The sequence below is a fragment of the Cryptotermes secundus genome, unplaced genomic scaffold (genome assembly GCF_002891405.2).
Source record: "Cryptotermes secundus unplaced genomic scaffold, Csec_1.0 scaffold900, whole genome shotgun sequence".
Classification (NCBI taxonomy): Eukaryota; Metazoa; Arthropoda; class Insecta; order Blattodea; family Kalotermitidae; genus Cryptotermes; species Cryptotermes secundus.
In genome coordinates, this window is record NW_019741305.1 from 612,219 (window position 1) to 635,007 (window position 22,789).

The 22,789-nt window shown below is 44.0% G+C and overlaps 1 protein-coding gene across 2 annotated transcripts in view; it reads left to right on the forward strand.

Annotated features, from left to right (window-relative positions):
* LOC111872717 (scavenger receptor class B member 1) overlaps positions 1 to 22,789 on the forward strand; it is a 340,109-nt gene that overhangs the window by 295,709 nt on the left and 21,611 nt on the right. For both annotated transcript variants that reach the window (XM_023866868.2, XM_023866867.2), the window contains exons 2-5: positions 1,495 to 1,586; positions 3,194 to 3,354; positions 4,218 to 4,359; positions 22,299 to 22,499. In XM_023866868.2, coding sequence (XP_023722636.1) covers positions 1,495 to 1,586; positions 3,194 to 3,354; positions 4,218 to 4,359; positions 22,299 to 22,499 — 596 coding nt within the window. The remainder of the gene's footprint in view (positions 1 to 1,494; positions 1,587 to 3,193; positions 3,355 to 4,217; positions 4,360 to 22,298; positions 22,500 to 22,789) is intronic.

The following is a 22,789-nucleotide window of genomic DNA, read 5'->3' on the forward strand; positions in this document are numbered from 1 at the left end:
TGAGTTAAAATTATTAAAATTCTTAATATTTAAAATCTTAAACCGTTGTAATTTGTGTATTCATGCCTCTTTTATCAACGGGAGATTGGGGTGACTTTGCCGTCCTCAGAGGTCCGGGCAGTGTTGTGTTCCTCAACACAACGAAGGGAGAAACAGCTTAACAACAACAACAACAACAACAACACAGATTTTTAAACAGCTATGTAAAAAATGGGGAAGCAACACTGTAGTCAAATCATTCTGTAATAATTAAGTCGTGCAACGGACCAGAAGAGTAAAGTTAAACTTACAAATAAGATAATTTTGTCTCTGCTATTTTGGCCATGGTAACGAGCCGCCACTGCTCGACCAAACAGAAGCAGTGACTGGCGAATTTAGAGGTATCCGACATTGACTCGGTTTAAGTCGCTGTGACTCTGCATATAAACCGGTGCTAGGAGACCAGAACGAATTCTCAAAAGTGTCTCTTATTTCTGGGCTTCTTTATCCGCCACCAACCAAGTTAGCGTAACTTGCGTTTCAGCGCCGGTAAGAACTGAACTGTCCACGTCTTCGATAAACCAACCCAGTTTCGTGACAAACCTCATTTGGTGGTAGTCTACATGACATCAGCGGTGTTCCTCCGGTGAGCTAAATATTGCCGATCGTATCGTGTGGTACAAAGATTGTAAACATTTGGACATTCAGATGTTCACAAACACGGCGCTTCGAAAACCGTCTCTGTTTCTTTCAGTGGATGGAAGGAAGGAAAAGTCCATACCCCGTTGGTCTCCTTACAATGAACTGTACTCCATTAGGAGTGTCAATGGACAACATGTGGACAGACGAGAGGAAGACAGCAAAACGAGCGAAAAGCGCAGTTCACAACGCGCCAGCTGCTAGTCTCGTTCAGCCAAATAGAGCAGGGGTGTACTCGAAGGGAAAATTGAACAAACATTTTTTTTACAGTAAAATAGAAGACTGTTTTTATCTGCGTGGTCAGGCAACGCGACCATGCTGAGCGGGTAATGAGGCCATCAAACAGAGTTTCCGGGTCGACGGTGTTAAAAATTAGCATCTAAAGTTTTTCTACACTGTATCGATATTGTATATGATCATGAAATCATGTTATGTCCATATTGTTATGAAGTAATTTATTACGTGTCATGTGAAATCAATTGGAATAACACCTGACGCCCATAAATTTCGATGCTGGGATTTTGTTGGGAGACCAACAGAGCTACATAAAACAAAGATTTAGGAGTACATGAAATTTTACCAGGTTTCATATCTCTGATGATTGAGTGCTAAGAAAATAATGTTTCTTTGTTTACGGATTGTGGTCCTTTTGGGGTTATGAGGGCTTGTAAGTCTGGCGTATGGTTACCAGTGCTGCAGAGAAACCTAAGGCTTCTGTCCTAAGGGTACATACCAGGTTGCACCGGAGGGCCAATATCCAAGAATTTAGGACTTGGAAAACCTAGAAGCTTACAGCCGCTTTTCTTTTTGTTTCAGGCGCCTTCATCTTGATGGCGCTGGGAGTTCTGTCAGTAGCGTCCGCCTGTTTCATCCTTCTGGTGCGACCGTATGACCTCATATTCAGATTGGTGAGTGCCCAAAAGTGTCTCAGCTGCGCTTGGTTTTGGTGACAGCGAGTGTATTAAAATAATCAGCGAAACTTTGCAATCCTTAAGGAAGAACTCGATGAAGATTAACATCAGTGCCTTCTGGGATGTCATGTCTTGCCGTCTGGTAACTACGAACCTTTTGGAGGAACTTTATCTCTCTATCTTCAGATTATCTGTCTTACAATGAAGATGGAGTCAGCCGGATGCTCCACATTTTTCTTTTCGTGACTTCTCAACAATTTACGCTGACTGAAGACCCAGGAGAAAGAGTAATGATAGTGCTGGCCGCAGCAGGAACTCCAGTCTTCACGAGGACCTCCCGAATAATAGAGGTCACCTGATGTAATAAGGGCTTATTTAATGGCGTTATGTCAAGTGTAACCGTTATTAAGCGCCAAATAGTACGAACGTATGATCGTCCTCGGTGAACTTTTGAAGCGGTCACGGTCCTTTCGATCGCACAGAAATTTTTCGAGAACCGCAAACTGCCGCGTTCCTTAAGAGCATCAAAAACCAAGGTCTTATGGGAAAGTGGGGGTTAGGGGGATCGTGATTCTCACCGAACATAATCGTCCGGAGACAGGGACCGGCTCTATCGAACCGAAATGAGTAGGTTTTACCTGAAGACGGAGACAGAATCCAGTCTCCGAAACGTTTTGTTTCGAAATAAAAACAGGACGATGGATAATGTCCAGAAATATAATATTTGTATAATCAACTACCAGTTTCTTGATTAAAGACAACCGTAATAATAACGCGCTTAAAAATAAATCAGTTATAATATAGTGCCACAAAGAAGTCTCACGGGAACAGTACTCTGGAAAGTGCAAAAGGGGTCCCGGGTGCAATTCCGCCGTAGCTTCCAACAAATATTGGATGTCTTGGTGTAGGAGTAGCAGATATTTCGTTTTATTTGCATGCGTACGGGATTAAACAAAACTAAATACGGTACCATGGTTTGTAAAACTGGATATAAACAAAAGAACTCCTGTTTGTTTGTGATTTACATAGCGAAGTTGTCAGGAAGTCGGATTACGGGTGTGTAGTGTCGATTTCTGGGATGATAATGAAAAAGTGAATAAGAGAGAGGTAGGAAAGAATTGGTAATGGCCAAATTTAAATTTCTCTCCCGGAATTTATTTGGAAGGGTCTGAGTAGAACTACGATAATCTTCATTCATGATAGTCGAAATCCCAGTCGGGATTCAAACCTGTGATCTCCCGAACACAAGGCGAAACACTGCCGTTTGGGCCAACTTGGTCAGGCCTTGAGCCGCCCAAGCGCAAACTGTTTCCATGGTTTTATTCCGGCACATGCTCCTCTGCACCTGTGTCTGCATACCTCGTGTCCCCACCCCATCTGAGCCCCACGTCATCATATCATCGAGCAGGCAGTTTCACATTTGTATTCTTGAAGTGCCCAGTTCGAATCTTTCACTTCTCCCACGCTTGATGTATTCCCCACAGTTCGATCACCTCCAATGTGCCCCACCCCCGCCCCCAACTACCTCACTGCCCAATCAAAATGCAAGTGCGACGGACTTGACAGGAACCCGTTTGCATTGTCGCAATGGTTACTTGTTGCAGAAAGTGATCTTCTCCCCTGGCGGTGAGACCTTCGAGCTATGGCGCAAGCCCCCGGTGGACCTGTACCTCCGGGTGTGGCTGTTTAATGTGACCAACAAGGAGGCCTTCATGGCAGGGAAGGAGAAGCTCCGAGTGCAGGAGTTGGGCCCATACGTCTACAGGTGAATTCGCCTTCTTAAAAAGAAAACACTGACAACATTTTGGCGAGGATATAGACTCAATGATTGGGGTTCCATTCGCAAGAACGGCAGAGGGTTTTCTCTTCGTAGCCGTACACATAAGTTTTCGGTTCCACCCAGTTTCATATCGAATGGGTACCGAGGAATTTTTCTCGCATATATAGCGACTGGAGAGTGATTTTATTCAGTCACATCCCTTTAACACCGAGGGTAAGAATGCGCGGAGCTTTACCTCAGTCACGCCGTAAGCAGTTTTAATAAGCGCTCCAAATATTACTTCTTGACTCTCAGAATATCATAAATGGAAGCTAAACTTGAGGTCGTAACGTAAATTTGTTTCCTAGAATTTTGTTCTAATAAAGTACAGACATGCCGTGCCATAGTTCAGGTGGTTAGCCGCCGACTTCCCAATGCGGCGACCAGAGTTCGAGCCCAGGTCAAATATTGTTTGGATTTGTACTGAACAAAATGGCACTGGGGCAGATTTTTTCCCAGTACTTCAGTCTCCCTGCTGATTCTCATTCCACTGACTGCTCCACACACATCATCTAACATCCGGGGTTGGTACAACAGGCCAAATAGTGGCCGACGTACCAAGTGGGACCCCAACATAAGGAAAAAAAAATAGAAGCGCAGATATGTGCACTACATGCTTATGGATACTCAAAATCTCCACTGTATAGAACGGTTTCATTGTTGCTGATCTCTGTTGCTCCGTGGTTGCCCACGATGTGACGTCTCATATCCAGGTAAGAACGCACACATGCTTTGAGTTACGTTCTGTCTGAGCGTCGCCCCCACACTGTGTTGAGGGAGCTGATTTACGTTAATGAAATGTGTTGCAGGGAGCTGCTCGAGCACACCAACGTCACCTTCAATGACAATGGCACCCTGACGATGATACCGCGACACCCTCTGGTATGGGTACCGGAGCTTAGCGCCGGCAAAGAGGACGACGTACTTGTGCTCCCCAACATCGCGTTACTGGTGAGTGGCCCCTCAGGGGGTAGGGTCTGTCTGCTGAACCTTCTTGCAAGGCACGTCAAACTCTGAAGCAGGCAAGCAATTGTTTTGTGTTCGATGAGATAGATTACGAATTTGTCGACACAATAATTTTTTGTTAAATAGGACAAAGAATGGCGGACATTATATGTTAAACCTTACATGCGTTTCTACGCGCATGCGTAGCGTCAGTCGGTGAATATGTATCGAGGGGAAACTGTTTGGAAAAGTTGGTGTTGGGCAAACAAAGCATAAATTTTATGCCCAGTACGCTTCTTTGGTACATGGTAACTGTGCGGGGAAGCCGCCCGCAAGTCATTGGGGCTGTCAGATGGTGGAACGTGAGCTGAAGGCACCACGCAGCGTGAAGAAGACAAGTTCTGACCGCAACTGTAAAATTCAAGCTTGTGTGGCGGTGTAGAACAATAATTTGTAAATGCATATAAGCGTGATAATACAGAGTTAGTATAAAAGAAATAGACACTTTCAACTTTTTATAGAAACCGAAGTAATGTTGATATAGTCAAAATACTTACGTTGTTTTTCAGTATATATCTTTAAGTTTGTATGACTAAGTTACAAATGCTCTATGTATGAGCCTTTTGTCACACTGTAGATATCAATACGCTAATCTAATTCGTTCCAAACACACCGGAACATGTTCTCGTCAACACACGTAACAGTTGTGATGCTTTGCTTTGGATCGTTTACACTTACAGGAAGTGGAGGAACAAAAACTCTGTCTTTGATATATCTCTACAAGGAAAAATATATCAGTGGGAGTCAGATCGGAATTCTTGATGGTCAACTTGTCAGTGCCATGCTCTGGTCTGTTGAGCGGTGTTCAGAACGAACTGGGTTATCGTATTGATATCTGCCGCGTGACAAAGTCTCACACATAGAGCATTTGTAGCTTAGTCATACAAACTTAAATATATATACTAAATTCCATGTATTTTGGCTATATCAATAAAACTCTGAAAGTGTCTGTTTCTTCTATAATAACCCTGTATTATAAAAATCGCTGCAAAGACTTTGCGAACACTTTCTCCTTGGAAATTAAATCAGTTGCTAGGCAGACGATTATCAGGTGCTGATTATGCAAGCTGGGATAAAAAAGGTGAAGCTATCCCTACAACAGGCCGTGGAGGCCCATAGAGCTCTGAGACGTCGAGGCTCCCACATTATGTAGACAATCGGCTCACAGATGGCGGTTAGGATATCAGCCTTACGCTCCGGCTGCCATTTACTCCCAGGAATATTCTTGGTACTCATTTCTGTTATAGGCGGAGTCGACTCCAGGGCCACAGTGCGGCGGGAAGGATTAGGTCAATTGAAAAGTCCAGTTACTTCATCAGGAATTGAACCCGCGACCTTCCGGCTTGTAGCATAGTGTTTCAACCAATTACGCTGGGAACTGTCGAAATATTTCACATATGCCCGAAGGATCAGATAATTCTAATATGAATGAATAATAAAATGCTAAATGCGGTGCAATAATAATATCCGTCCAATGTAGGGTTCGAGAAGACTGACATGTCGCGCTTGCACCTCCAGCGCGCGCCTCGGTACTAACCTCAAGCTGTGCTACACATTACAAAAGCGCGGTTTTAGCTGTCGCCTGTAACGTGCTTCGGTGGGTATGCAGTCTGTGGAAACGAATGGTCACACTGTCCCGAATGTTCTAGTTCAGTGTTTCGTCCACAGTGCAACGAACGTGGGGCAAAGTTCGGTGTTGTTCCAGTCTTTTTGAAAGCAACTTCTTGCCCAGCTATGGTCCTGGGGTCCACACAGCCTCTAACAGAAACGAGTACCAGCCATCTAACTGGGGATAAAAGGCCGGCAAGCGCGTAATACCACCAACCTCACCGCCATCTGTGAGCCGATTTTGTAGAAAATGTGGGATCCTCGACGTCTCACAACTCTATGGGCCTCCACAGCCTGTTATTGGGACAGCTCTACCTTTTTCTCCCTCTCTCTCTTTCTCTCTGAAGGGACGCAAGCCCAGTTTACACAGTACACGAAGTTCCTTTGACGCCAGGTGAACCAGTCGAAGGCAATATTGTTAATATTGAATGATTTCGGCCGTTCGTATTATGTACCCTGCGTTAGGCACTACAGGCATCCACCGCAGAAGGGACATACTTTTCCTGCAGCATACAAGCATGATGAAGGATCACAGAGATGAGCAAGTAAAGCTCTGTGAGTTCTGAACCTCGGCGATAGATGGTGGGAGCTGTCGGGTTAATCCGTCAGCTGCAATAGTCCCGGAATGCACTGAACAGGGCCGATCACGGTGGCCGCGCAGTCTACAGCATAAACTGACTTCGCACGTTCGAACGCTGGGTTGGTGGGTTTGAATCACACACCCGAGGTATTTATGTCTGTGTGAGTTTATTCTTTATTTATGCAGTCCTGTGTGTAGGTAGTAGCCTTGCGACGGGCTTGTCCCTCGTCCAAGGAACACTACCGAATGTGTGTAGGATTACAAAACTGAAAAAGCGGCAAGGATCCAACAAAGGGCCGTACAGCCGTTGATGAATCAGTGAATATAGTGTATAGGGGAGTCGGGATAGCTCTGTCGGTATAGCGACTGGCTGCGGTTTGGACGGCCGAGGGTTCAAGATTCCCGGTTGGGGCAAGACCGTTCTTGTCTCCAAGCTGTCCAGATCGGTTTCGGGCCCAACCAGCCTCCTCTGCAATGGATGAGAGGGACTTTGTCTCGAGGCAAAGTGGCCGGGGAGTGAAGCTGACCACTTAGCTCTAACTATCGCCGAGGTCAAGAACACGTGAACCTACACTTCCACTCCCCCATACCTCTTCATGACGTAGTGCTTAATTAGTTAAGCACAAGGATAACTTTACCTTATACAGCGAACAGTCGGGTGCGTGGACCCCAGAGCCGGTTTGGAGGCTGTAGCAGGAAGAGAGAAGCCTTCGACGCAGAATAAAAGCTTCTCGTTACAACAGACTATGCCCTGCAGTTATAAGTCGTTAATTCTTCCAACCCTGACATCAGTGAGCAATAAGATTCGAGGTGAAACACATGAGATGCACGTCTTATTCTTCCAGAACTGTTCCCGTTTCATACCGAAAATGCATGGGATGCTTGAGTACGCAGGAGGAAAGGTCAATAATTTTCTGGGAGGCAATAGTATCGGTCATTCTAAGGAAAAATGTGTACATGTAAATGTGTCCTATTCCGAACGGTTTCCGAGATAGAGCTATTTCACTGTAAAGGACACTGTACACTGTACAGACGAGCAACACGCCATGTTCTCACACGAGTTGCAAAGTACATTGATGCTGACGCTGAAATTTGTGAAACTATTGTATATTACACGAGGTAAATTGTACCAAATTTGTCACTTGAACAGTAAATACCGGTATTAGAAACAGTACGTAACGTCTCTTTCTTATCAACAATTTTGGAAATGTACAGTGAAATAGCTCTATCTCGGAAACCGCTCGGAATAGGACACACGTACATTTACAATTTTTTGCTTTAAATGAGCGATACTACGACCTCTCAGGAAATTGACCTTTCCTCCTGGAACACTCTGTATATTCAGTCGTTACACAATCTTTCCTCTTCCATTTCTTGCCAGAACTATGCTCTGATTATTAATTTCCGCCATTCTAGTGAACCATCATTTTCTGAGACATCCCGAAGCTCTCTTTCCTTCAAATCTTAATTCTAACGCCTTTCTAAATATTTTTATTCAAACGGCCAAACCACTTCAATCGTTTGTCTTGTGAGTATTCACAAAATTTTTAACCCCAACTTTCTCTCTACATATTCATATCTAATGACGTCCTCTCTTGCATTTACCTCAGTTCCTCTAAAGAAATAAAATTGGGTTGCTGATGTTTCTCTTCACGTTCGAAGTGAGCTTTATAGGTTGCTTTTGGGTTCCTCTGTTGCGTGGTATTCGTTGCGTCATTTGACGAACGTGTTAACGTGAATTGCCTGTCGAGGTTACTGCAAGCCGCGCGCAGGGTCATGCGAAGTAACACGGGGACATGTGACTCAACACCGAACATTCCAGTCGACCTGGCAGGTTTCTGTGACTTCACTCGTGACCTAGGGCAAAACAGTAATTGTTAGTCTGCTCTCTCTTAGGCATTAATCGTTCGAAACGAAACTAACTAGTCATGACCTTCCATATGCATATTGAAGCGTTACGCAAGCCTCAGATTCATCATCATAATTATAGCAATTTCGGGTTACTATAGCAACAGATTGTCGAACGTTAGCTTGTTGCATGAACATAAGCTATGTGGTAGGTTACTAATGAGCAAGCGTTGCTTTCCTTCATTGTATCGTGTCTGCTTCTTGAGTATGAACAATATGTGGATATGTGAAGTGCAACAGTCTCTATAAAACAGAAACTTTACCATTGACTAGTTGTGCTTGTTATTAGTGAGAGATAACTTTAAATATCGGCTTCCACGCATCACTCGATAACATGTAGGGCTGTAAATAATTAGGCGACAGAGCTATCCCTGTAACAGGCCGTGGAGGCCCATAGTGTCGTGAGACGTCGAGGCTCCCACATTTTTCTAGACAATCGGTTCACTGATGGCCGTGGGGTTGTCAGACACGCTGGCCGGCTGCCCTTTACATCCCAGGAATTTTCCTGGTACTCATTTCTATCAGAGGCTGAGACGACCCCATGGCCACAGTGCGGCTGGAAGGATTAGGTAAATTGAAAAAATTCAGTATATTCGGGTAACGATCCGCGACCTTCCGGATTGTATCACAGTGCCTTAACCAACTACGCTACCGCAGGCCCCATAATCTAGTGATTCCGAAACTTTTGCGGACCACGTCTCCCTTGGTTCCATAAACTCATCTCCAGGGCTCCCTGCCCTACCCTATATGAAGCATTTTTCAGAAGGGCGGTTTGCACAATCCATTAAGGAAGATATTAAGAATAAAATGATATAACGCATTTAGTAACTACGTTCGTGTTAGTAAGTTCTTAATGCGATGGGTGGGCTTGATGAAGTGATACCAGTTTCCCCCATGTCTGGCCTAAAGTCACTTCAATCGTCAATATGAAAGGGGTCCACCTTCAGCGCCCCTTGCTGCCTCCTTACCTCTTAGTGCTCCCTTAGGTAATCCCACCTCCCCCAGGGGGCGGTACAGCCAACTTTGGGAACCACTGGTCTAATTGCATATAGTAAAAAATAACAGAGCTTGTCTGTTTGAGGTGAAGTTTATTGTGACTCTATCATTTGTGAAAGTTAATTTTAATAATTTCTTCGGTTGTTTAACTATTGCCGTAAGTAACCCCATGAAAGGGATACCACCCTTAGGTAGCCATGCAATTACCCGCATTTTATGGAACTCGAAGGCGCCTTACCGTGCTCACAGAAGCGGGTCACTGATCCCAGTCCACAATCTTCTATTCTGTTCCGTTTAAATCAATTAAAATATTAACATTCCCTCTATGGTTTTGTCTTCCAATTGGTCTGTTCCTTCTAGGTTATCCGGCCAAAACTGTGCATGCATTTCTCATGTTTCCTGTGTGTGCTACATACCCCGCCCATTGAATCATTCTTCATTTCACCTTCTTAATAAAATATGGAACCCCGTCATTCATCAGCCCGGGTAGCGCAGTCGGTATATCGACTGGCTACCAAGAGGTCGGAGTTCGAGTCTCGATAGGGTAAAGAATATTCCCTTCTCCACGTCGTCCACACCTTCTCTGGGATCCACCCAACATCCTATCGAATGTGTACAAGGAGCTCTTTCCCCAGGGGTAAAGCGACCGGGACGTGGAACTGACCTCTCACCTCCAGATAGTGCCGATGTCAATGTAATGTGGATCTATACATCCACTCCTCCATATGCGTTCACAGCAAAATGCTTAATTAGATAAGCACAGGACAGCTTTACTTTCACCTTACCTCCTGATTCTGTGGCTTTATCCAGCTTCCTCCCCTCGTAGGCACAAGTAATCGCCCTGTTCCCAAGCCCCTCAAGTGACAATCTACCGACATGTGAGAGGTGTCAGACAGTGGCTACAGTAGACCCTCGTACTTCGAGGCAGCTGAAGGGTAGCCGGGAGGAATGCATCTCTTAATTCCTTCGTACACGTAACTCCGACTTCATTGTGTTTCCGAACTCTAGCATTATCGCAATCTGTAAATCTGTCATACAGAGATGTTCTGCATTTTGCTGGTGAGACATATGCACACATTGCGTGCGACAAGGCATGTTTTCCGGGAACTGATCAAATATCAGCATCACACGAGACAAACAACGTTCTCTGGGGAACGGTGCGTGTGCTCACTAGTCCTGAACTCTATCGAAACGTCCTGGATAGTGTGGACGGCGGAACCTCTGTAGGGACGAATATGACCTCATCATTACGCCATCGTTTTATAAACGTCTTGAAACGAAAAGGTAACAAGAACTACACTTAACAGTTTCCGCTGCTTATGACCTCACACGCATGATTCCATCGTGTCATTAGCTAGGAACATCCGAACTGACCCTGGAGTTCGGTTGAAAAAACGTCTATTTCGTAAGAATGCAATAAACGCTCTCAGTTCGAGGTCAGAACATCTCATGCAGACAGACCGTCGGACGTGCCTGGGGGCAGCTCCCGCGCATGTATCCGGCAGTTTCTACGAACCTGACCTCTACTTTCACGCTGCGTATGTGGGAAAACATGTTACCATAGCGCAATACCGCTCGGGTGGGGGTTTCGGCTTCAAGAGTCATGGTCAGGAAAGTGCGACTCTTCAAGTCTGATTGTCGATCACCTCAAAACTGAGTTGTTCTTATTCTTGAGGGTAAAGGGCGGCCGGCGCGTAAGGCTGACAGCCTTGCCGCTATCTATGAGCCGATTGTCTAGAAAATGTGGAAACCTCAACATCTCACAACCCTATGGGCCTCCACGGCCTTGTACAAGAATACCTTTACTTTTTATTTTTTTTTTTTTTACTGCCTCGGCAAGTATTAGGCTAAGGAACCTTCTAGGTCTCGAAACGAATTCCCCCCTCGCAGCCCCAAGTCTCCTGTCCCTGGGGTCTGTACTTCGCCTCTAATTTCGTCATCGTCGTTCATAGGGCACGCGGTACCGTTGTTATTTGAGGCACTGTGCTACAACCTGGAAGGGCGCGAGTTCAATTCCCGGTGATTTCAATGGATTTTTCAGTTGGCCCTAATCCTTCCATCCTCACTGTAGCTATGGAGTCGACTCAGCCTCTAACAGAAATGAGTACCAGGAATCTTCCTGGGTGTAAAGGGCGGCCGGCCCGTAAGACTGACAACCTCACCGTCAATTGTGAGCCGATTGTCTAGAAAATGTGGGATATTCGATGTCTCACAACCCTATGGGCCTCCACGGCCTGTTGCAAGGATAGCTTTACCTTTTTGTGCGCTTCATACGTCCAAAATTTGTTCCCCATTTCTGGCTTTGTCCATCCGCACTTCTGTGTAACTTGTGTTTGTTTTTGATGTCAGTTCTTGTCTTGGACCATTACCGAATTCAGCCACTGCTCAAAACAGTTCCATTGGCAACCAAGTTTGGTGTCAATGCAGACATATCGCTGCACCCGTTCTTTTGAAAAACTCAGGTTACCTTTCTCTCAAACATTCATGTTTGCGTCCCACACATATAGTTAAGTCCTTTAATTTTGCTTCCGGCGTGATTTACCACTGAAACACGAAACGTAACAGCCAAGAGAATTGAAGTAGCTCACTCGATCAATTATTCTTTCTCAATTATGATGTTGAACACAATAGGAAACTTCCTTAAGACCTAGTCTTTTAATGGAAATAGTCTACAGTCAAGACTGCAATCCGCTAGACAAGGAGTCTCCAAACTTTTCGAACCGCGGGCCACATTAGGTAATTCAGCACTTTCAACGGGCCGGATAAAACGAGAAATTAACAACTCTAGGTATATGAGTTTTATTGAAAGCACAGAATTTCATAAAGTAAATACAAAGTACGTGAGAATAAATTATCGTATATTAATGACAAAAGATAGTAGCAGCAAATGCTCATATTTTCATCACAAATTATAATAAAACAATTAATGTGAATGATGGAACTATTTTTGCATTCTTAAAATCTGATGAAATTGAGGTTCAAATTTTAAAACGCTAATCACAAGTAGCGACTTTAAATGTTCATCGGATAAATTTTCCCTGTATCTCGATTTGATATGTACTTCATCTGGGAAAAAGTTTGTTCACACAGATATGTCGTCCCAAAAATTGAGATAAATTTACAAGCAAATTTCTTTAAATTTGGAAATTGCTCAAAGTTAAGAAATGTATAAAATTCGATCAAATTTACTTCCTTGTATTTGTCTTTAATATGATAACTTTCCTTAAGTTCAATAATTTCCATTTGAATTTGACTTGGGACATCTGTAGCATCACAGTGAAAGGGATTTTGAAACAATCTAATTTCCTGAGCACTGGCATCCAAATCAGCAAATCGCTTCCGAAATTGTTCTTTCAAATCTGAAATGACTAAATTTGCACACGAGGAAGGAAATTCTGCTTCACCCTTTTTATGCAACTCTGCACAGTATAGCATATGAACAAAGTTACAATTTTTCACTTGGCTTTCCAGAAGTATCAACTTTGCACTGAATGCCTTGATAAGTGCAAATAAATCACAGACTAAATTATTTTCACCCTGCAACTTTAAATTCAAATGGTTTATATGGTTCACCAGATCAGCAAAAAATGCTAATTTCCAAAGCCACTCGGTATCTGATCAAAGTGGTTCATGATAAGGGTGAGGGCACACCAAGGAAACTGGCAACCGCAACGCGACCGCAATTTCCGAGAATTGTTATCAGCCTGAGTTGAACACATGTTACTGAATGGTGCAGCGTAAATTAAGGAAACGGCAACGCAACTCGCGGAAAGACTGAGAAACTCAACTTCCAGGTAATGGAGCATGGTAGTGTTCTCACAGTTGCGTTGCCGCGTGGTTTCCTAGTGTCAGTTGTTCTATAATGCCGCTTCAGTGATTCATTTGTTTCTTAAGATGGCACGAAAGGCTGACGAAACTGCTAATGTTGTGCAGTTAATTGAGCAAGAGCCTGGTATATATGACAAACGCCACCCAGACTATGCTAGGCAGGACAAAATAGATTTGGCTTGGGAAAGAATTTCTCATGAGACGAAGGAGTCTGGATCCTGGTTAAGTTCTTTTGAAACAATATAAGCGCCTCAGTTTCAATTGTCACAGAAGAACTGATGCACCAAATGTTTTCTCTTCCTAATATTGTATTTAAGCGTCGTGTTGCATTAATATATGATTTATGATTTATGAGTGGTGCATCAGCAAGTCACTGCCCGGAGACACGGTGTTATCTCCGTGAGGCTCAGCTATGCGGGTCGTGTAACTGAAGTCGAAGATCCGGTGGAGGAAGAGAAGGCTGTGATGAATAAGATGAGGGCATATTGGGAGAAGAGAAAGGAGGAAGGTAAAGGTTGTGCAAAAATGCAGGTGGAAAGAAATGATACGAAAAGTCAGAAGATGGATAAGGGAGATTAAGAGGAAGAGGAGGAACAGGAAGGAGACAAAGTGAATGAAGTAGAAGCGACGAGATGATGAAATAACTTGTGTCTGAGCAACGAACAATCGGCTTCCTGAAGAACCTTGAAGAGGTTGGCGGCCGTCAAGGAACTCCGCTCGCTCAGCGATGGGGCTTGAGGGGGGGGTTAGAGGGACCTTGCTAGGAATGTGCGGTTCTGGGACTCGGAACCTGCGTCACCGGGTGCCGCTCCTATCGCGCAAGTAGGTGCAATACCAGTTCACTAAACATATTACTGGGCCATGATCGCCAGATGGAGTAATTGAGACGCCATTTCACGGAAAATGGAAACATTCAGAACTACAGAGTTCACTGGTAAGAGCACAAGAATATCTACATACCGAATCAGGAAGAATTGACGTCATATTAGACAAGGGAATAAGTAAATAGGTTACAAATGAATATAAAACCTAAAACATGTGATATTCGTATATGGAAGGAAAAAATACATTAATTTCTTGACATATCCTCCACCAACACTGATACATTTGTCCCATCTCTTTTCCAGTGCGTCGAAACTGTTGTCTCAACCACTTCCGCGCCCCCGTTTCAACCTCTTCGTCCCAGCGAAACGTTTGCCACCACGGTGGCAAGTTCTCGACCCAGTTGTGAATCGCTTTACGCGACAAACACTTCCCGGCGTAAACAGGAAGCATTTCTTTAGGAAACACACAAAAGACGCACAACAGAACGCTGCTTTGCGGTAGTATACTCCTCAAGTACGGTCGCCATTTTGACTACTGAAACCAGTCTGTGAGCAGCAGAAGAGACCTTTGCAGCTGTTTTACTTCTATTTGTGACCTGTTCACTGACTCTCCCTTGTAAATTATAGTAAAAGAAATAAAAAGGTAAAGCTATCCCTCTAACAGGCCATGAAGGCCCATAGGGTTGTGAGACGTTGAGGGTCCCACATTATCTAGACAATCGGCTCATAGATGGCGGTAAGGTTGTCAGCCTTGCTCGCCGGCCGCGCTTTACTCCCCAGGAAAATTATTTATTTAATTTCTGGTACTCATTTCTGTTAAGAGTCTGAGTGAACCCCAGGGCCATAGTGCGGCCGGAAGGATTAGGTCAATTGAAAAAAAAAACAATGACCTCATTGGAAATTAAAGACCGGGGAAATTAATCCGAGATGGGGAAACACCAAGAAGATTATTCTCTGAATCGGTGCGCATCCATCTGTGACGCAGTCTGCAGTTAGTTGCTGATGTTCTCACGGGACTGCAGCACCTCTCGTATTTTCTGCAAGCGTTGCCTTGCTCGGTAGAGGAACGGGCCTTGCACGAGGCCCGGGTCCTTTGCTGTCAGACCTACACCGCGCAGTCTTAGGGAGAGACCTTCACGAGAACTGATCTCAATGCGAACTACATTACCAGCCTGAGGTCACGGGCACTCCTCTGAGGCAAAAGCCGTGAATCCAACCCAGCGAGACCGCCTATTTGGATTGCGCTGGAGATCGGGGTTCCATTGCAACACGGGTGTCGGTCGGAGGCGGAGGGGTATAGAAATCTGGATTGCTGATAAAAGAATTGAAGAAAATAAGGAAATATACCAATAATTAACAATAAGAATTAAACATATATATTTAAAATATAGTTGCAAAAGACTGCAAATACTCGTAAACAGCTAACTTTGACTACGTTACCTTGGAAATTAAATGTATCGTTGTTGGGTAGATCACTGTTGGACGTTGAATGACGAACAACAACAACAACAACAAAATCCTTCTGATCGTTTGGGCCCCTCATGCGTGCACCGTTAGTTTCCTGAAAGTACCAACAATTATAGTGTTATTGAAATGCAATTTTGTTTTGAGGCCAGTTTGAAGGGTCTTCATTTTTGGAGATGCAAAGTACATTCACCGAGCACTCATTAATAATAGAAGAAAAGTTCCTGAATATCAAACATGAATGAAATCTGTCCAGCCATTCTGGCGCTAGTCCTTGCGTACACAAAGAGACAGACAGACGGCATAATAGAAACCAGTTTTTTCTTTTAATAAAGGAAGCTCAATATCTGCAAACCCGTCAGAATCTCTAAGATATATTTGGTCACGGCCACAATGCTTTCTCGTGTATACTATGTACATCGTACGTATATGAAAAATTTTCTTGGGCGATCAGCAAAAAAATAACAAATAAAATCTAAAACTCTGTGACGATGGTACTCGTATATTAATACAAATACTGTGTTTCTGATTGTCTATAAAATGTGGGAACCTCATCATCTCACAGCCCTATAGGCCTCCACGGCCCGTTACAAGGATTTTTTTTATTGCCAGTGAGGTGGGACTAAGTCCCTTGTACTGCGGCAAATTCTGGCCTATTGTACCAGCCCCAGATGATAGGTGAGCATGACTGTGGAGCAATTGGTGGTATGAAGACTGGCAGGAGAAACCGAAGTACTCGCAGAAAACCTGCCCCAGCGCCACTTTGTCCACCACAAATCACACTTGACTAGACCCGGGATCGAACCCGGGCCGCCGCGGTGGAAGCCAGCGACTAACCGTTTGAGCTATGGCGCGGCCCTTTGATACAAGGATACCTTTACTTAGTTTACTTTACTGTCCATATATTTATCGTCCGTCAATGTCGCAACACTTGTTTATTCACTACTTAATTTTAATTTTAGTTTAACATTATACACTTNCATGACTGTGGAGCAATTGGTGGTATGAAGACTGGCAGGAGAAACCGAAGTACTCGCAGAAAACCTGCCCCAGCGCCACTTTGTCCACCACAAATCACACTTGACTAGACCCGGGATCGAACCCGGGCCGCCGCGGTGGAAGCCAGCGACTAACCGTTTGAGCTATGGCGCGGCCCTTTGATACAAGGATACCTTTACTTAGTTTACTTTACTGTCCATATATTTATCGTCCGTCAATGTCGCAACACTTGTTTATTCACTACTTAATTTTAATTTTAGTTTAACATTATACACTTCGACACTACATGTTTCGGCCCAAAACGGTCATCTTCAGGTGTCTAGATATATTACAAATATTTTATTAAATTATATTAAGCCTGCTACACCGTCTTAGTCCGTGTTAAACTAACACGATGTAGTTCTCTTTTCAAGGTAAAACCAGATAAAATCCTTTAAAGTTTCTATTATACCCACGTTATTTTGGTTCATTTTATTTCACCTCACATGGGGTGTCGTCCATTGTTCATAAATGTATGTCTGTCCAGGCCCTGGGATTGACTCAGCCTCTAACAGATATGAGTACCAAGAATCTTCCTGGGGGTAAAGGGCTGACGTGGCGCGTAAAGCCGGCAATGTCACCGCCATGTATGAGCCGATTTTTCTAGAAAATATTGGAGCCTCAACGTCTCACAATCCTATGGGCCTCCATAGCCTGTTACAAGGATAGCTTTACTTTACGTTCTTAATGTTGAACACGCTTTTCTCGAAACTAAGCAAAAGTTACTTAACAATACTTTTGCATTTGACCCCCCTGAACTGAAAACCAGAACTCGATGATAATCTTGCATTACAATTTCTAAGTCAATTTCTTTGCACATAGTAACTATTTATGTCTTAGCAATTAAACTACAGAAAAAAACAAGGGATAATGGCCAAAGAAAACACTACAAGGACGCATAAAAATGAAATATTGTTAACATCACAGAATTCTAGATCATCTGAAGGTCTAGAATAACAAACAATAAAGTTAGTCGCAAATCTGATGATTCACTATACATACACGTATATAGAGTAATAGAGGTCTATATACTGTATATCACGCTTTATATAATGAAAATCCCAATATACACGTATTTCCACGTTCAGCTAGTCGATACATCGTCGTTCAGTAAATTATTGAAGGTAACGGTACACAAAGCTTTCCTGAAACCATTTTCCTAACGCGTGCTGCGACAGTGGGCCGCTCTGAAACAGGCTATGACCATCCGTCTCCCAGTTTGTGCACCTGCCCTTTGTAGGCCAAGTTCGTGAGGTCTAAGTTGACAGCATTTTGTGACCAGTCAGCACATTAAAGTTGTCAAACGCAGAACAAACAAGAACGGAAAAGTTTACAGCGTAAACTTGCCAGGTGAATTTAGTAGCAGGAACTGCAAACAGCATCCATGTTCAAGCAAACGTATTTATTGCTATGATTTGAAATGTTCTTAATTGTTTATTCAGAGAAGTTCAAAAACGTAGTTGTTTACAATCTTCTATAGAATTATATTTTAATTACTAATAGGACGGAGAACACGGCAACGTAGTTGGTTGACACACTAAGCTGCAAGTCGGAAGGTCGTGGTTTCGATTTCCGATGATGTCACTGGATTTTTCAACTGACTCGACCTTGGGGTCGACTCAGCCTCTAACAGAAATGAGTACCAGATGCATAAGGCTAACCTCATCGCCATGTGTGAACCTATGGGATCCTCGACGTCTAACAACCCTACAGGCCTCCACGGCCTGTTGATAGGGGTAGCTTTATTTGAATTTGCATACGCGTGGACGAGTTAATTCAGTTGTCAGCGTGCTTCATTTAATGGAGAAAACGGAACATCTGTAACATTCAGTTGTGTTCGCAAAAGCGATTAATGATCGGTTAATAATATTCGCCGTGTTCACGAGAGCCCTTCAACGGTCCTTCTTCTGAGCTAGATCAATCTGGTTCATACCACCCCATCCTATTTATCTTAACAATGGTTTTAATATTATCCGCCCTCTTACGTCTTGGCATTCCTAGTTGTATCTTTCATTCAAGCTTTCTCACCGATGTCCTATATGCATTCCTCTTCTCCAGCATGCGTGCTGCATGCCCTGCCCACCTCATCCTCCTTGACTTGATCATTCTAATTATACTTGGAGAAGAGTACAAGTTATGAAGCTCCTCATTATGCAGTTTTCTCCCAGCTCCCGTCGCTTCATCCCTCTTCGATCCAAAAATATTCTCCTCAGCACCATGTTCTTGAACACCCTCAGTCTATGTTCCTCCCTTAATGTCAGAGATCAGGTTTCACACCCACACAGAACCACAGGCATAATTATAGTTTTTACGTTTCTAGATAGCAGACGAGAAGACAAAAGATTCTGGACCCGAATTCCGTCTCCTCTTGAGTCCATCCTGAATCAAATGTTGATTTGTTACTGTCGTTCCCAAATATCTGAACTGTGCCACATTTTCAAAGTATCTGTTAGCTGTCTGCATGCCATGATTTTGCCCTGCATTCTGGTGACGAGCCAGCAACATACGTGTACATTTGGTTTTCTGTGTTTACTTTACTTCTAAACCAACCTCCTTACTAGCGCTAATTAAAGTTTCTGTTTTCGTTATGGTATCTATATTATCATCCAGTAGGTTCACATCATCGGCATAGATCAACAGCTGATGTGTCCCATTTAATTTCAGTCCCGCCTGGTTTTTCTGGACCTACCTAATGGCATATACTGAAGCAAATTTGAAGAGCAGTGGCGATAAAGCATCTCCTTGTTTTAGACTATTTTGTATAGGAAAATTATCAGACAAATATTTTCCTATGCCACACCATACCTATATCATATGTTTCATTTACACGCATTTTAATTAGCCTAGTTAGTTTCATGGGTACCCCAAAGTGTATCAGAATATTGTACAACTCTTCCCTCCTAACTGAACCTACGAATAGCTGATGTACTGTCTCATTGCACTCTCATTTTAAGGGACGGTACTTGCCCGTAAATTCAACACTTACCTGCTGTAACAGGGTCTGCGTGTAGCCAGAGAAATGAGAGCTTCTGTTCGGGAACGGATTTCTGCAAGGGGAACAGGAACAATGCCATTGTCTCTCTTGAAGAGTATGACATAGGAACCGAAAGGGTTGGTACAGCAATAACGCTCCGTTCGAATCTCGGCCGGGACATAAAATGTCCTGACTGAGGTATTTTCATGGTTTATATCTGCCCCTTAAGAAAGTACAACTAAATCGGCCACCACCGCCTCGTTCCAAATCCTAAATTCGGCGCAATACTGTTAGCTTCGTAACTCCGTGTAGGAAGGTTGAACTTTGTTCAGAGCCCTATGTGGCCAAGTTCAAGCGCATGCGTTTGACGCAGCGGACTTTCCTTTCTACTTGATCCATTTGCATGAAGGCGATTGGCCATTGTTTTCTTTTCGCGGTGAAAAAGCGGAAGTTGGTTCCCTGGTCTCTAATTGGCGACAAACACTTCCACTCTCCTGCAGCTACTGGTCACAACTTAGCGCGCAAGCGACAAACTAGCGACGGCGTCACTTTCCACAGGGAGCACAGGCAGACACAAATACAGAGGGCATGGCGATTTCAGACTCTCAGGCATATTTTTATCCACAAAGAAGAAAAGTTCCAGTAGTTAAAAATGCTTTAGTACTGTCACAATTTTAGTGACTATAGACGGGGTTTGGATTGGTAATAGAATTTATTGAACTCTTACAACTCGTAGCTGCGAATAAGGAGTATGATCTCACTGTTCTATCACTATAGGACATACTAGCTCTTCTCAGCCTGTTAAGTATTCACTAGCCGTTGCTTGGTAACTGCTTTCAACGGTGGACGTTCCTCTTCCTCTGTATTCCCAAGCTGTTTCCGGCCTCAGCTACCATCGTCTTACAGAAAGAGCTCACAACGACTGAACCCCAACGGTTATCTAACTGAATCAAAGTCACATTGCGGCTGACGGTCAGTCAATCAGTGAGTCTTGGTGTCGAGCCTCATCTGGGGCTCATGACCAGATATTTAGTACAGTTTGACAGTTGATGAGAGGATGGGTCTGTCTTTTGTCAGAGCCATTGTCTGCAGTAGTAAGTCGTTTGTTATGAAACTGTAACACTCTTAATTTGTTCTGCTTATAACATCTCGGCACGGACCGCACATAAAACATCGTTTCTATGTTGCAGCGCAATTGTTGCCGGGGAAATTTGCTTCTTTGTATAGCTGTTACTTAGCAACCGCTGTTGTATAGTTGCTGATTTCGCGGTCGTTGCCTAGCAACGAGTCTGTATGCTACAGTATAAATATTGTGATGCGAGGAAAGAAGGATAGAACACTGCCAACCGATTATGCGAGTATTTTACTCATAGTTTTGGATGCTTAGCTTCGAAAGCGACGTACAGATAAGGCAAATATCCTTCAAGAAGCAATATACCTCACAGCTAAGTGGACGCAAAACATGGCCCATTTACGCTTTGATGCATTAATGAAGGAAGAGAGATACTGAGACGACATATCAGACTGCCTGCTCTGGTACGTTATCTTCGGGCAAGGAAGTTGTCCAGGACCAGAGCAACGCCCATCAGCCTGGGTATTCGTAAACGGATTTGTTGAACCATGATAGAGAGTAACTATTTCGAACCGCTGGGGACAAGGACCACGGAATTTTTATTTTTCCTTTAATTGAGAGTTGCACAATTCGGAGACCTACAAAAAAAGGATTCCAATTTGACGAATTGAAACGTGAGTAACACGCGTTAGCAACTTGGAAGCTGTTAACCATCTCAGCACTTGCTGAGGACAGAGGAAAGCCAAGGAGAACCTGTGTAGACAAGGCCTGTTGCTAGGCCCCCCGGAGGCACATAAATTTCCAAGCAGCAGTCCGGCAAACAACAGAGTACAGATATCCCATAAAACTTCATAAGAAGTGAGCTGATACATTATTTTTGAAAACTTAACAGTACACTTACTACTACAAGCCGGAAAGTCGCGGGATCGAGTCCCAATCAGGTCATTGGTTTCTTTCAATTTATCTTATCCTTCCAGCCGCACTATGGCTCTGGGGTCGACTCAGCCTCTAACAGAAATGCTTACCAGAAATCTTCATGGGGGGATAAAGGTCGGCAAGTGCATAAGGCTGACAACCTCACAGCCATCTGTGAGCTGATTGTCTATAAAATGTGAGAGCCTCGGTGTCTCACAACCTTATGGGCCTCCACAGCTTGTTACATGTACAGCTTCGAGAAAAGAACAGTATCCGCGACATTTCAATTATTTAATTTAACATGTGCGCATAGGATTAACAAGCGGGCGCCCACTGGCGAAAACTCGTCCGATTTAAATGTATGAATACAGTCCGTACGAAACCGAAAAAAAAAATCGAACTGCTCTACAAACCAGACTACGTCATAGCTGGTGCAGGAATCCTTACGGAAGGAAAGTCCTGTGTACTTATGTTTGAACTTCCCACCTGTACATGAATACCGGAAGTATGTTTGCAAAGACCTGCCGTTTAATGCTGTCAGTTTTTTGTAACAAGCATACGAAACGATAAATAAAATGCGCAGTCCTGTAATGTTGAAGCTGCTGGTGCGTATAGTTACCACTTTTCTTTCTGAGGGTTAAGGCTGCGGAGGATTACAGACGCATTATTCTGTTGCAGAGCATCGCGGACGTGGTGAAGGACATGTCATTCTTCACGAGAATGGGTATCAATCTGCTAGCCGGACAGACCGACTCGGAGGGATTGGTCGCCATCACGGCGCGCGAATTCATGTTCGGGTACAAGAATCCCCTGGTGACCATCGGCAACACCTTCATGCCCAGCTGGATAAAGTTTGATAAACTTGGACTGATAGACAGAGTGAGTGTGACTTCAGTACAGTCGTTGCAGGGTCAGCCCGGCATTTGTCACGATGCTGTTAACAGGTGACCCTTAGCAAATGGATGGCGGCTAGTCGCAGGCTTTCCACAGCGGCGGACCGGGTTCGAGTCCAGATCAGTACATGTGGGACTTGGGGTGGATAAAGTGGCATTGGGACAGGCTTTCTCCGAGTACGTCACTTTCCCCTGTCAGTTCTCATTCCACCGACTACTTCACACTTATCATCATCTTTCATCCGGGGCTGGTACAGTAGGTCAATTTGTGGCCGA